General features: G+C 41.6%; 2 protein-coding genes across 12 annotated transcripts in view; one reads left to right on the forward strand and one right to left on the reverse strand.

Moving 5' to 3' along the window:
• Nucleotides 1–16,230, forward strand: part of DLG1 (discs large MAGUK scaffold protein 1) — a 434,654-nt gene that overhangs the window by 186,313 nt on the left and 232,111 nt on the right. The gene's annotated exons all lie outside the window — the stretch shown is intronic.
• On the reverse strand, nt 208–14,853 carry PPP1R2 (protein phosphatase 1 regulatory inhibitor subunit 2). 6 transcript variants are annotated; one of them, XR_013775544.1, is made up of 8 exons: nt 14,642–14,852; nt 10,032–10,139; nt 9,526–9,603; nt 9,117–9,220; nt 7,818–7,997; nt 6,398–6,605; nt 4,870–4,920; nt 208–3,555 (listed from the first exon to the last, which is right to left on the reverse strand). XR_013775544.1 is itself a non-coding variant. In XM_079315730.1 (7 exons), the coding sequence occupies exons 1-6, from the start codon at nt 14,785–14,787 to the stop codon at nt 4,916–4,918; spliced, it is 621 nt and encodes a 206-aa protein (XP_079171856.1). In that variant the 5' UTR covers nt 14,788–14,851; the 3' UTR covers nt 208–3,555; nt 4,870–4,915. The 6 variants fall into 6 exon arrangements, 4 of the variants coding, with proteins under 4 accessions (XP_079171856.1, XP_079171854.1, XP_079171857.1 ...); XR_013775545.1 differs by having other exon boundaries at nt 208–4,920; XM_079315730.1 differs by lacking the exon at nt 6,398–6,605 and having other exon boundaries at nt 14,642–14,851.

Genomic DNA, 16,230 nt, shown 5'->3' on the forward strand with positions numbered 1-16,230 from the left:
TCTACCCTCAGGTCTAGGCAAGCCAGCAAATCTGATTGTGTGAGCAAACCAAATTTCATCAAAATTACAATAGATGAGAGTCATGAGGAAATTACAATACTGGTTTAAGAATTTATCTAGGAACACACCTGCCAATTTTAGCTGCCAGTTTCTTCTGAAGAGCTCCAAGAAGCCAAACATTAGATTAGTATTAGTGCTGTAAGGTAGTTATGAAAACAATGATTTTATTTATGTTGTGACACTTAACACTAGTTTCAAACAGAATAATTACATTTGTGAGGTGGCATCATAATACCACAAAAAAGCATATTACAGAAACAAAGAGTTCTGGTAAGATGTACAAGTTTCACATGAGAGAGTGAACTGTGGAAAAAGTATCTGCAGTTTCTATGAATTGTATACAAGTTGGTGGGAAAGAAACTAAAGACACACACACAAAATCTATACACATGAGTTAAGGCTCTTATTTGCAAGTGATCTTCCTATTGGAAGCATATTGAAAATGTTTTTCTAAACAGGATGAAGGTTGAAGACTTAAACCTGTGCAAGAAGATTCACAATTAAGGTGCTGTGGAGCTCACTGTCCATGTAAGTAAGGACTGTGTTTGTTTCCTCTTTACACCACTCCATATTGTACACGAGTCATTACCATATGCACCTAAAGATTAAGAAGTGCATGCAAGCTAATTCCCCATCAAATGTAAAAAGAGAAAAGATATTTCTTTTCCTGTTCCCATTCAGCAGGGAACTCTAACTGATATTTCTCAAGCAGAAGGAAATCAGACATCCCTTTGTAAAAAAAGCTATATGGAGTTTCTGGAGCTATTGCAAATTAAAACTTGCCCGATTTAGCTTTTAAAATACATCAAGGCGTAAGCAGAGAAAACCATGTAAACCAACCTTTCAATTAGAAGCAATGTCAGGGACATCAGGTTGCACTTCTGCTGAGGAAGACAAAGGAGCACCGTGAAGAGAATTTTTGCGAGCACTGAGAATGCGGAGAACAAAGCCTTGAAAAAAAACCCAAACTAAATCAAGTTTCAAAATAGCATCAAACTTGGAATTTAGGTGTTTGGTGGCATACAAAAAGGGAGATCACCCAAGCAGCTTAAAATCACCTGAGTGATGAAGGGACCTACTGCACATTATGTGGTTCAGTTAAAACCACCTTCATGAATTCGTGTATCTCCCTCAAAGCTACATAATCATTTCATTAGGGATTTTGGAAGCCATTTCAGGAAGAGATTTTATTTGAAGTTAGTAGAGTTTGTTTGTTAACCAAAATGCTTTCTAGATCTTGTAAGGTACAAACAATCTGCTGAGCACCAGATGGCCTGGCATACAAGAAAGGGGGAGGGGGATTAAGGAGGGCAGGACATTAGCTGCTGCTGCTGGATTCTACCTTAATTGCAGGTACAAAGTACCCATGGGTACTTAGCACAAAGTACAAGTGATATGTTCCACAGCCTCACAGATCACAGTGATGTTACCTGCACACATTGCTCACATCCATGCTCAGTCTGACAGCGACAAGGTTTTGCAAGCACTGCCATCCTCTCAGCAAGATTTCAGTGCCCAGCTGGGGCAGGCCAGGCCAGCAGCTGCTCAGGCTACACAGGCCAACACTCTGGACACTGCAAGCTGGTATATAAAGGGTACAAACCTGAAGTTTTGAAATCCTATTCTTGGGAGCCAAATTGAAAGATATGGTAAGTGACTTGGTGAGTCAGAAGTATCTAAATGCTTACCCTTTGCCCCTGTTTACTCTATGCAGGTGACATTTCATAGAAGAAGAAATAGCATCCTGCATGTTGAAAAATTAGCATCACCACGCAGGCCAGAACAAAGAGTTCAACTCTTTCTTGTGAAACGACTCGATTATTCTTGATTCAGGACTTTAGAATATTAACTCAAAACTGACAATCTTGTTACCTATTAAGGAGAGGAGATAGTTGGGAAAGGTACACTACAAAACCCAGTTAGCACAACTCACAGGTATCTTTGGCAATGCATCCAGTCTAATGAATCATTTCTGTAAATATCTTTCAGAAAACAGCATCCTATTGCCTTATTCACTCTCAGTTTCTCTGGACCTTCAGGAAAGCTCACACTTGAGAATGCATGTAACTGTAAAATAACTCATTCCTTTATTCAAACTTCACATATACAGTGGAGAAAAAGACATTTTAAAATAGATCCATATAATTATATGGATTTTTGCAACATATCAAATTCAGATCAAAATTAAGATATACACTGTATTTCATAACCAAGCTAAAGCTTAAGTGTGTACTTTGTGTAATAAAACCCAGAAACTACTCTGAATACTGGAACATTCCCAGTCAAATTCCACCCAGTGGGAAGTTTTTACAGCAATTTGGAGGTGCAGAATCCCTCTTTACAGCTATACAACCAAACTGTAAACAAGTATTTGAATTAAGCAGTTTCCCTTCTAGCTTCCAAAAAGCCTTCATTTTACAAAAGCAGTTGCTGTAAGTTGCAATGGACACAGGAAGATTTAGACCAGTGGTTTTCAGTATGGAAGTTGCCAACCCCAAATGAGTAGATCAACAGCAGTTATCTAATAAAAAACAGCCAGAGCCTAAGCTCAGCACATCTTCAGTCCTGATGTATATTTCTTCGTGGCTGGGTGTTTTTCCTCAGGTGCTAACAGCACAAACATTGTTCATGCAACTGGAAAGAACCAAACATTTGAAACAAGAGCCAGAAGAGCAACAGTGGATGGGATTTTAAGAGAAATGCTTGAGGAAACTTGCACGTTCTCACAATAAGCCAGAGAGAGCTCACAAAACAACCAGTCCTGATGGAAGAGGTTATGAAAGTTAAATGCAAAGTTCAAGTTAGCCATTTCCAGTGTAAAAACACTCCCTCCACCAGATGTTAGTACTGCTTTAGTCAGAAACTAACAATTGATTCCAAACACCGCTCTGAAGAAATAACAGCTCTTGTTCTAAAGACTGGGAAAGTGCAGGTAAAAACGTACTGAAATCTAGATTAACAGGTCAATGCTTTACAAAAAAAGTTGTAGGACTTGAATAATCCCTTTTTAAACTGTTTAACACATCTGATAAATAGCTTACATGCCAATCTGTCACGCTGTACCGTTTGGCTCTTGAAACCCAAAACTTTCTGTATGAGACACCACATCTAGAACACTCTCAAATAAATAGTGAAAACCCAAAAGATAGTGAGTGTTTCAAAGCAAGAGAAACAGTACATCACACAAGATAATCAGCGCTATACATACAGGGAATGCCATTCTGGTTGAAGAAATTATGAAGCAGTATTCTCCATGAAATACTAGGCACAAGAAAAATCAATTAGACAGTGTTTTCTGCCTAATGGACAAGTCTAAAATGAACATTCTTGGCAATACAACATTGTAACTGATATGCTTCTTAACATTTAAGAGCCTTAATTGCAGAAATCATGAAGCGATGTTTATATTTGTGTCTTTGACAAGCAGTTACAGTTCTGGACAGATTTCTTCTATGCTGTGTGCTCTACTTTCCAGCTGGTCACGAGTAACATGTGCTGCATAAGAAAGATTACAAAAAATAGATAATTCTTCACACCCATTGAATACTTTCACAACACACACAAATTTCCTCCTGAAATCATGTCTGCTTCTCCAAAGATAATGTTTGCCAACCCATCTTAGCAATGTATAAGCTTTTATTTGGAGAGTGCAGAAACTTCTCAAGCAGTTGATTTGACCCTCATGCTCTAAAGAGATGGCCAACAGCACTGTTCAGCACACCAAACAGCCCCCAGAACTGGGAGGATTTAACTCAGGGTTAGAACTAACACATGAGGTTCCTGCAACACCAGCAAATACAGTACTTCCCAGGTCAAATTTCAGTTCCAGATAACACACTTGAATTGAAAAAACCCCAAGTTTATACATGAAGGAGCACAATCAGTTGTATTTTCAGGAAGTTAACTCATGCTTTTGAGCAAAACCACCACAATAAAACAGAGAAAACTTCTCTTCAGTGCTGATCAAAGAATATCTCATCAAAATGATAATATTCTTTTTTAAAAGGCGAGTTAGGTTTGGATATGAGTTAGATTTGGTAACATGCAGTTTAACAAGCAAACAGCACACTTAACCAGCAGAACTGATTGCTGTGTGCTCCCAGCCTTCACATCTAATTCATCTTTAGGCTGATGCTTGCCCTGGTTAAGAAAACACAACATATTCTGCATCTACCAAAGGCCAAAGGGCACACCTAGTCAGTGACAGCTCAGCTGCTGGGTGCCATCTGAGCAAGGTTAGCAGAGCAATGCAGCTAAATCAACCAGAGAAAGAGAACAATAGTCTTACTGCTTGTCAATTGAACTGCTATAGACAACACCCTCTGACTGATACTTTTGTGTAGCAGAATCCAGGTTTGCACTGAAATCATCATCCTTAAATTCACCTACATCAGAAATATTTCCTTCTGTGATTTCAAAGGGAATTTATAAAGGAAAGGTTTTTATGGAGAGAAACAAAGGTCACTTCTGCTGGCAAAGGAGAATTCTATTTATATTATTCATGGAGTCATAAATAGCAAATAGCCAGTGATGGTGAAATGCTGAAGCAAGCAAATGTAGAATCATAGACTGGTTTGTATTGAAAGGAACCTTCCATGTATATGGAAGGAACATCCAACTCCAACCCCCCTGCCATATGCAGTCTATTACAATTTCTACTTTATTTTCCACAGAAGAGCTTGGCTGCCAGAATCCATATGCATGGGATAAGGCATGGCTACTTGAGGCAAGAAAGGAATGATCCATCCATTTAAAACACTTGGTTGCCACAATGAAAACAGGAGCAAAAACATACAAAGAAGTTCTCACCATCACTGACTGGACTGGCCATCTTCATTTCAATCAGCAAGAAATCTCAGTCTGTAACCAAGAAGTGCAACTTGTATTAGTGGACCTGGTGGTACCTGACAGGAACTTCCTTAAACCTGCCCTAAGTTTTTAGTCCCTTCCTTGAAAGCAGAGTGTAGATATTAGAAGTATACTGTTAGTTTTACTCAAATACAAACCAGACAGAATTAAAGGGTAGAAAGAAATATCAGATCAGAGAAGCACAGAATCTTTAAGGGAATCTTCATGGATAGAAAAAATTCCAAGTGAGAAGAGATTCTCAAATTGCCTGAAAAACAGCCCCAGGAGCCAGCTGAAACCCAGAGTCACAACAGACCACTAAGAAATACCTCCTGTGTCACATCTTTACTTGCAACAATTGTCAGTACTGCAGAAGTCACATTATTCCATTGGAATAAAAGGACATTGCATGGCAGCTCTCACTCATATAGACTGACTGGCATAAATAGCTGAGTGGCAGCCACATCACCTCATGATCTCCACAACTTCCCAAGAACTCAAGTTAAATGGAAGGATTTATAAAAATATAGCTACAGTACAACATGCAGAAAACCTAGGACATTTTCTTTGAAGTTAAAAGCAAGCATCAGGGCTGTTAGTCAGTTTAACAGAGTGAAGCCAAAACAAGCCATTGCAAAAATCAACTCCTGTATCACTCAGTGCAAGAGTAAAGAAACCCTCCCTTTTCTGCTCTAGACAAAAGAATTTTAAAATAAAATTTCAAGTCAAAGAGCTCTTTGAAAGTTATCCAGGTGCATAATCCTTCCATATACTGTTCTCAGGAACATGAATAGGGTTTTGATTTCCTTCCACAAAGGAAACAGCCTAATTTTTAAATACTCAAGTGCTTAATGTAACCAAAAGCACAGCATGACCAAAAGCACAATGACCAAAAACCCCAAGTAGCAAGTGTTAAAGCCATCTATTTGAGAAACCTTCTGTAGCTGTAATTAACACTTATGAATAAGTGCTCTTCTGTGCCCTCAGAATACAGATGAGAGAGCAATAAATAATATAATCTCAAAGAAGTTATTTCAGTAAAACTTTGACATTAGCATAGCTATATGCTGGACATTTCTCATCTCAATGTAATAATTCCTTAAAATGTAGGCAGTGACAGAAGACTGGCTTTTTGACACTTTTGTTCATATCCCATCATCCTTTGTCCAACCCTGTCTCATAATCTGTCTGAGGACATTCGATTCACCAGCTGCTACAAAAGTGAATCAGTACTTAACCTCAGAAGAACTGATCAAGGACAGGGATTAATGGCTGTGATAGCTGATATAGAGATTAGGAGATAACAAAACATGAAGGTTAAAGCAGAATGATAGAAAAGTGAAGAATTGAGAACTACATCAGGTTAATGAAAAGTATTTCTATATGCTATGGTGTGGAGGTGTACCAGTTAGTTAATGGGTTGCTACACTGGCAGACGCTTACATTCATGGAATCTATTAGCCATGAGCAGTCTAAAATTGATAATTACCAGTTGTGGCTCTGAAGCTGGTTATGAGGAAGGTGGAATGGACTTCAACAATAGAGATGGAAAAATGCTGCAAAGGTCTGCCTTCTTTCCACTGGCGAATGCAGCTGGGGAGCGGAGTTGCCTCTGTTTTACAGCAGAGTGCAGAGAGATGGCAGCTTCAGGCCATGCAGAAAGGTCATACGGTTGGCTGCTGCAGCCCTCCTTTCCCCTGGAGAGTGAAGTTCTAGTAAATAGCCATTATAAGGCCTATGTTCAGTTACTGGATAAAGTCAGTCCAGTAATGGGGTCTCAGACACATACCAAATGACCCTTTCAGTGCAATTGTGAAGGAATTAGTCCTCCTGTAGTAAAAAACAGGACGAAAAGGTGCAATCCGCAGAACTTAAACACGCAGTTTTGCAAAATGCCTTTTTATTGCGTGGGATTTAAATGAATTTTAGAAGAGTTCCTAGTTCACATGGTTGTGAAAAGCAGATGTGAACCAAATTAAACCCATGCAGCATCTTCCCAAGTTTGCAGACCATGCTAATATCTCATAGCTTTGCCAACCACAGATGAACAAGGCTTACAGACTTCACTGCCACCAGTCTCATGAGCAACAGATGCATGGTTTTTTAATGTCAGAAATTTATTCAAAGTGCTGTTACATAAAGAGGTGGGGAGTGAACTGTAATTATTCACCAAAATACCACCACAAAAGTCTAAGACTTTTCACCCAGAGAGAAGTTTAAAGATGAAAGAGAAGGTGTCAGCCTCCATAGTTTTAGGAGTTTCCTGTGAAGAGACAGCCCTGAAACAGATTCCAGCAACAGCTCCCACTTAAACATCCCAGACTTTATTCCAGTAGCTGCACTAAAAGCGAAGTTGAGAGTCTTATCCCATACTATAGCAATGAACATTTCTGCTCAAGGACAAGTCTGTATTGAAGGCCTAACAGCAGTTTTACATTTCAGTGTTCTTCCTCAGGAAGATATATAGTCCTCGCAACAGGGAGGAAACATTGATGGTAATTTCCCATTGCTGGCTACAGAATGGATTGGGAGGAGAATGGGAAATGACCCACAACAAAAAGCCAGGCTCTCCCATGTGGCCATCAGTGTTCAGTACAAGACAGCTCCTCCTTTAAAAAGGGTGCTGGCATCTTCACTGCCCAAAGTCAGCTAGGCTGGGGAAATGGTAAGAAGTGGAGATGTTTGCTTTTCTGTTCACAACAAAAAACATCAACAGTGACAGGTAGATAGGTAGCATGGAACAAAACCTATCAAGACCCATTGAGCATTACATACATACTGTGTACTGTACTCCTTCTATACATACACACTGGACTCCTAGTCATTCTCACACAAGAGTATATTCATTTCCCAACAGCTCCAAGGGCCTCCAGTACTTACAGGTGCTTTTTAATTAATCAGTAGCTCACCATGTTCGGTAGCTTCTGTACTCATTGTTTCTACATCTGCAGCATCACGCATCTCTTCATCCTCATCATCTTCCTCTTCTTCACCATGTAGTTCTTTTGCAATGAGCTGCCTTGCCAGTTTGATGTTTCTTCCTTCATTGTAGTGCATTTTTCTCTTCATTTCAAACTGTTTCTTTTTCTCTGTGGACAAACAAATGGAAATAGTTGTTCCTTCCCTTAAAAAAAAAATCAACATATTTTCTTCAAAAAGGAGCACATTGAATAAAAATTATTGTCTTCAAGCAGTGGAGTGTTCCTTTAAAATGAGTCTGATTTACACAAATGATAGTAATTGATGTACTGGAATCTCAGAAGTACTTTTATAAGAACCTGTTTGCAACTAAGAGCAAGTCTGAACCACAAGAAGCATCAGGCAAAAGTACACAAAACTCTGAAGTTTCACAAGCCTTCTTTCTAAGTAAACTGAAGGACAAACTGAGACATAATGCTGGGATAGAAGATGAACTTTTGCAGATGTGTGTCTTGATTCCTGGCTAGCCACCAAAGGTCAGTTATGAGAGATATATTTACCACATGTAGAAAAAAATATTTTCCACTTTCCCCATGGCCTGAAGCCAACTCTGCTCCATATATTAAACATTAGCATATCCAGCAGTAATGCATTACAATTAAAGCAAATTTAGTTTTCTGCCAGCCCCAACACTTTGCTCTTTTCCCTCCTTTAGAATAGCATAGTTTCACACTCCAAGTTAAGGCCAGGAAATTTGAGAAGCACCAGCTAGATAATACAAGCCTGAAACCTTAGAAGTATCATTGTTTGACTATTGCCTCAAATATTCTAGTCCAAGTTAACATGAAATAACATCTCCGTTAAAGATGTTATTTGCTTTTGAATAATTGAATAATTCCTATTGCATCCATCTACCACTTGCTTTGAGAACAACAGAAATATTTGTACATTTGCAAGCAATTAGCAGTATTTTATTTGCAGTGTATTCACTGAATTATGTTCAGATTAAGAACTATTCCTTCAACCCCAAACCAGAACTTCTTAGCAGGAATTCCCACACTTTAAGCTTAGGGAGGCAGCCAGCAACAAATTCCTGTTTATATGCAGATCCCAAACCAAACATTCCCGATTAGAAACAAGCAGCATATTTGTTCAAACACTATTTATCTCTGTTTTCCAATCACAACATTTTTCTGATAGTACTTCTTTGCAAATACATCTTATGGAAAACCTGAAGCTATTTGTAGGAAAAGAGTCTAAACTAAAGAAAGAAAACCATTTATGCTTACCCCGTTCTTCAGGTGTTAATTCTTCATCCTCATCATCCTCTTCACTGCTTTCTTCTTGCCTTGCTATAATCTTGGGTCCTCTACCTTCAGCTGCAGCTGCCAGCCTACATAAATCATGCAATACAAAATGCTGAAACAGCAAGTTTTTCACTATTTAAAATACATGACAGTTCAGAACACTCATACAAACAGCTCTGTTCATTATTTTTGACATATTTCTATGTAGTGGCAACCTGCAAGAGGTTTAAATTACCAGCAGCACTATCAAACACTGAAAACCACTTAATTTGACAATAGCAAAAATGAAGCTTCTAGAGAAACCAGCAACATCTTTCCATAAAGAAAATATACCCCAGGAAAGAGCAGATTATCTTCACATTTAGTCAGGGTTTTTTATTACAATACTTACTTTTTACTCAACACATCTGCTCTTAAGGGCTCATATTCTGAATCACTCACTGCATCCTCATCATCTTCTCCTATCATGCTTGAAGGACAAACAAAAAGTAGCCTTTATTAGTAATTTGCTCGAGTTTGCAGTTCACTCAATAAAACAGTCAAAACCTTACAACACTCGATTAATTACAACACTCAATTAAAAGACTTTTAATGCTTTAAAAGCTTTCCCAATCAAATTTAAATATTGATATGACATTATATTCCAGTACTGAACAAAATAAAAACAATAGAAGTCAGACTTATTTATTCCATTCAAAGCCTAAAGTCTGCTAGAACAAACCTTCTAAACTTTGTCCTTTACGACAGTTCTCCTTATTTAGAAGTTCTGTAGATCTGAGTATGTTGCATACACCCAGCAGGCCTGCACAGTAATACTACATCACCCACAAAGTAAATTTTGCTCTAAACCCACAACTCCACCTGGCAGCACACAGGACAACACTTGAGCAAACATACCTGTGGTAAGGAGTACTCGGCTCATCAATTTTCATCAAGCCATAATCTTTGCCTGCAGGGTGGTACGTGGCTATGATGTTCATTTCATCCCACTTCTGGGATTTTTTACTGAAATAAGAAAAGAAAGTTAAATATTCTTACATTCTAAAACAATTAGTTCTGCTTTACCATAGAAGGCATTTTTAAAACGTCATCTGATCTCTACTACATACTAAGCACAAAAAATATTGTTATGACAGACACATTCAAAGTATTAAATCAAATCAAATAAATCAAAGTATTAAATACTGCTCTATACACACTTAAGTCATAACAAATTCTCAGTGTATCTTAATTTCTCTAACAAGTCACAATAGCTAAACAAACTCAATAATCTCTAAACATATTCTTAATCATATAATTCAGTCTCCTGGTCTTGTTCAATGACTATCTTGTGAACTGCTTGATTTGACAGTAACTTATAAGGGGAAGAATTCTCTTTTTACAACAACCCACAAGACTTCAACAGAACCCAACACCTTTCAGTTCACCTCTACTGAGGGAGCTGAAATGATTATTAGCAAAACTGTTACATAAACAATAGCAACACAACAAATCCTCTCCTGCAGTGAAATAAGTAGCATAGAACAAGCTGGTTATTAATACTGCTTCTGTCATCCTAAATTGGAATCATAAGCCAAGTGATTCACTGCTATAATTAAGCCGAGGGAGTTTCACATTTTATACAGACAGGCACCATTGATGCTACATCATCTAGAATTTTCTCAGTCAACCAGAAAATGAACCATTTTATGTATATTTGAAGAAACTAAAGCTCACCCACACTGACTGCTTATTGACAAAATATATAAGCCACAAAGAAAAGCAACTGCCTTGTGACAAGAGAAATTGTCATCCCTGTACTGATCTAAAAGCCACAAAAAAATGTTCAATCAACACAAACCATCATGTTTCATGTTTTCTCTAAAAAGGTTATTGCAAACGTTACATAAGGTGGTCTTTCCCTTAGATTAAGCCAATAAATTTAATTTTAGAATAACATAAAAATTCCACAAATTAATATATTCTTGCTGTAAATTATTAGTCGAGGAAGCAAACATTACAGGACTTCGTGGGCTTTGTGGGGGTTTTTGTTTGATTTGGGGTGGTTGTTTGGGTTTTTGGAGGGGTGAGAGGTGGCATTTGGCTGGAAGACTTCCACTTAACTGGTTTTGTTTAAACACAGGCTGCTCAAAAAACAGATATATTCAATCTCAATAACACAAGTGCTCTTGAGCAGAATAGTATCTGTAAAACAAGATAAAGCAAAATTTCAGGGACAAACTACGTTCTGCATTTACAGGATCATTGCATAATACAATGTGGGTGAAAAAATCTAAAGGCAAGAAAAATAGATGTGGGGGTTGATGCTGAATCCAGCATGCCACAGGCTTACACTCCAGAAATTAATACAAATTGAATGATCTTAATCCCCTCAGCACACAGCAACCAGTGCCAAGGTCTCATGTTCGAGGCTTCAGGTCCATTTAATCATTTTGTGCAAACACAAGGATTGCAGCATAAGCGGACACCACGTGAGTCAGGTCGTGGCTCTGGCAGGGCGGGGAGTCATGAGCTTGGTGATGACAAAGCAAGAGCTCCTGTCTAGGAATGCCACTCATTCAAAACTGTCTGGTTAGGAGTCGAAAAATCCCCAGTTTACCCAGTTTAACACAGCCTAAAGTTCATCCATGACCAACACAAGATGCTCACTGTGTTGCAGTGAGGATTTTTACCAGCCAGAGCACCTGGACAATGGCACATGGGATACACAGCCCCTGTAGAGAGACAGAGCTCAGCTGACAAGGAAATACAACAGATGGGAGAGATTCCCATCACATGCTTTGTGTTCACTTGCCCAGAGCACATCAAGGTTTACAGCCCAGGCTCACAACTCCACCTAATAATAATATTGGCAATCTTGGAACAATCCCTTTGGCATGCACTGTGCTGGAAATCAGCCCACACAGAACAAGTCAGTGAGTCATAAATAAAAGACTCAACAAGTTTTTAGTGGCTTAGTTTTTCACACTTATTTTTTTTAAGCTCGAATTCCAACACTAAAAACCCTGGCTGTGGAACACTTCCTAAAGCACAACTTAAAGTTCACCTAGGGGGAGAAAGAAAAGTCATTAGTGGCAAAGACACAAACATGTCATTTCACCCCTGCTTGTAAAAAGCCCTTACAGGAGAATGTCTAAGTGCTCTAAAAAGCCACACCTCTCTTGTTTGTCTCAAATTTTGCATGCTTAGGCATGTCTGCATAGCACAGCACTAATGACAGGGCTTAGGACCATGACAGGGAAATGCATCCTGATACCCTTCAGATACAGAAATAGGAAATCTTCCTTAAGAAAATGAGGCTTGAAAAATCTCGTAAGTGCTCATTTGTATTTTCTCACATCTTTAAAAATACACAACTTCATTTGGCACCACACCAGGTGGTGTGGACAGGCAAGAAGTTTCAGCAGCAGTAATAGCCCAGGAACAGCTCTCACACCTCACTTGCTCCTGTCATAACAGACTCACCTCTTCCAACACAGCTGCTTGTGCACACACACACTTCCATAATTCCTTTGTAAAATATCACACCCACTTGCTCACATGCTCTTACACGGGTCTGGAGGCAAAAAATATGTACCCCAGTGTGTATGCCAAGCACACATCTGCCATTAAAGCACAATCTCAGCTCTTAGGTACCAGTTCCAGTGGTGTCCCAATTTCTCAAGCTTCCTTTTTGCATCTTATTTTCATTAAGGAAGTTTTCCAAACAATGTTACCATCACAAGGTCAGTAATGATGCAAGTACATGAGAGCTCTACTGAACGTGGTGCTTTAAAAGATGACAGCTGACATAATGAGCTCTTTCATCTACAGATATTTTTAAAGGTCTTCAGACCTTAATTTCAATATCAGAAATAAGCAGAAAAAAAATAAGAAAATAGATACCTGAATTTATTAACTAATCTTTAATCTCAAAAGAAAATCACAATTGTACCACTTATCATTCTTCTAAAAATAAAATTATTTTCCTGAAATCAGAAACAACCCTGATGTATTGATACATTGTCAACCAAAAATAATACCTGCACAGAAACCATCTTTATATACTCCCTGTACTGATCTTTCCAGGAAATTTTCTAATGTAGCCTGCCAAGTTTAGCCAATGTCTTTCAATTTACAAGGCAATTTCAGAATTAATCTGAATTTGCTGGCTCACGTTGGTAAACAGGAAATAGAAGCTGGACTCTAGCCCACTAACTGCTTCCCAAGAAATTACTGTGTGCAATAACCAATATACCATACACTCATCAGTTCATACTCCAATTTCTATTCGTTTTTCAAGATGGTACAAAAGAAGCTGCTGAAAATTAAACACAGGCTACCAACAGCCAGTTGTAATAAGTCTGGTGTGGTACTAAGCACATCAAGCTACATAATATTAAAACTAGAGAAAAGAAAAAAATCACATTTGTGTAACATCTTGCTACTTACACTCACCTGTTTCAAAGACATCATCTCATTCACTCACTTGAAATTTTTCTCTGGAAAGCAAGAGAAGCTAACACAAGCAACAGTGCAACCCAACAGCTCTTCTTTCTTACCTTACTGACTTTAGACTATATTCATGACTTAACTAGGCAAAGATGAAAGGAATATTACTGTAATAATAATAATAAAAAAAAAAACAACACCAGCAAAACCATTTTATTTTATCATTATTTCTCTCCTTAAAATACTGAATAAGGTGCCAAAAAAAAAAAAAAAAAAAAAAAAAAAAGAAAACTGTCCGAATCAAATGTGTAAACACTGAGTTCAAGTCAAAGCTTGCTCATCATAACTTGATGGAGAATCAGAGCAACGGCAGCCAGCACACGCTGGGTTCATCAAGAAAAGTGTAAGATTCTTACCCATCAAGGACAGGCGCCGGCCAGCTAAAGACACTTCTGGCAAACTTGGACTAACCCGGCATGTTATAATTAAACCAAGATTTTAATGTCCTTCCAATCACAAACAACACGGCTGTGCACATTCTAGAGTGTGAGATCTTTACGGATGGATCCTGCTCAGCCGAGAATACATCTTGATGATGTTTCAGCCCAGGAGAGGTCCCCTCTCCAGGGACATGCTTCTGATTACAAGAAATGAGCTGCCTATGAGACGGCTGAGAATAAATCGAGCGCCTTTCCAAACTCTGAACTATCCTCGCAGCATGGGTAAAACCTTTGTGAGCAGCCACACTGAGCAGGTGACAGCGACTCCTCGGCAGGAGCCACGGCGACAGCTCCGCCGGCCGCAAGCGGGCAGCGCCCCCGGTGCGCCCCGGGCATCCCCCTGCCCGCAGCGGAGCTCCGGCCTCGGCAGCAGCTGCCAGCCGGGGCCGAGCGGAGCCGAGCTCCGGGCCCGCCGCCGCACCGGGGGCACGGCACGGAGCCCCGCCCGGCCCGCGCAGCATCCCCGGGCACGGGGCGCCGAGCAGCGCCGGCTCCGCGGGCCGCTCGACGGAGCGGCACGGCCGGGGGGAGGCCCTGCGGGGACCCGCCGCGGACCAACAACCACCGAGGCCTCACCCCTGCTCGTCCTCGTCGCAGGCCTGGCTGGTCTGTCGCACCCCCAAAGCCGCTCCCGACGATGCTTTGCTGCCGCTCTTCTTCAGGATGCCCTTGATGGGCCCCCGCCCCGTCGCCGAGGCGTCCGGTACCGAGGGCGCCTCCATGGCCGCGCCGCCCGCCCGGATCCGCCGCCGCCGCCGCCCCGGCCGGGCCCGCCCCGCGCCAGCAACGCCGCCTCAGCCCGCCGCGCCCGCGCCCCCTGGCGGCCGGCGGACCGACCGCGCCCCTGCTGCCGTGCGCCTGCGCCACCGCGGGGCGGCGCTCTGCGCGCGCGGGCACGGGCACGGACACACGGACACAGCAGCGACACACGGACACACGGACACACGGACAAATGGACACACGGACACACGGATACACGAACACACGGACAAATGGACACAGGGACACACGGATACACGGACACACGGACAAATGGACACACAGACACACGGACACAGCAGCGACACACGGACACAGCAGCGACACACGGACACACGGACAAATGGACACACGGACACACGGACACACGGACACACGGACAAATGGACACACAGACACACGGATACACGGACACACGGACAAATGGACACAGGGACACACGGACACAGCAGCGACACACGGACACACGGACACACGGACAAATGGACACAGGGACACACGGACACAGCAGCGACACACGGACACACGGACAAATGGACACACAGACACACGGGCACAGCAGGGACACACGGACAAATAGACACACGGACACATGGACACACGGACACACGGACACACGGACACACGGACACACGGATACACGGACACACGGACACATGGACACACGGACACATGGACACACGGACACAGATACACGGACACACGGACACAGGGACACAGGGACACACGGACACAGATACACAGACACTCGGACACAGATACACGGGGACACAGTGACACGGGGACAGAGGCACAGAGATGCCCGGTCACACAGACACAGGCTCACAGGACACAGAATCACTGAATGGGTCAGGTTGGAAGGAGTCACATTGCACAGGTGTGTGTCCAGATTGTTCTTGAATCTGTCCAGCGGTGGAAACTTCACAGCCTCTCTGGGCAATCTGTTCTAGTGCTCTACCACCTGCACAGTAAAGAAGTTCTTCCTCATATTCACTTGAAATTTCCTGTGCATCATCTTCTGCCTATTGCCTCTCATCCTAGTTGGCAGCACTGAAAAGAGCCTGGCTCCATATTCTTGGCACCTCCCCTGCAGATCCATACCTACTTTGATGAGGACGCAGAGGTCTGGCTGTGCACAGGGCCGGGGGCCATGCACAGCCTGCACACCAGGAGGTGTGTGCTGCCCTGCGGTGTCTGCACATCCACGGAGCTCTTGGGGCTGTGTGGGGCTTGTGCCTGTTTGGCACTCCCACACGCATTTCAGAGTTTTGCACATGCAGGGTGTCCCTCGTGTGTGCTGTTGGCTGGGGACATTGGAAAGCACAGGCAGGACAGGCTGCAGCTGTGCCCTGGTGTCCCCCAGCTCTCTGTGCCCCCATGCAGAGATGCCCCTGGCACAAAGTTGT

The sequence above is a fragment of the Erithacus rubecula genome (assembly GCF_903797595.1).
Source record: "Erithacus rubecula genome assembly, chromosome: 11".
In the NCBI taxonomy this organism is placed as follows: domain Eukaryota; kingdom Metazoa; phylum Chordata; class Aves; order Passeriformes; family Muscicapidae; genus Erithacus; species Erithacus rubecula.

Bases quoted from the DNA above. Each gene is read 5' to 3' on its own strand.
- PPP1R2 (XM_079315731.1), bottom strand. From the start codon at position 14,787: ATGGAGGCGCCCTCGGTACCGGACGCCTCGGCGACGGGGCGGGGGCCC. The intron at 10,140-14,641 runs GTGAGGCCTCGG...TTCTTATTTCAG, and splicing joins TGCGACGAGGACGAGCAGGG to TAAAAAATCCCAGAAGTGGG. The intron at 7,245-7,817 runs GTGAGCTACTGA...CTTTTAGTGCAG, and splicing joins TACAGAAGCTACCGAACATG to CTACTGGAATAAAGTCTGGG.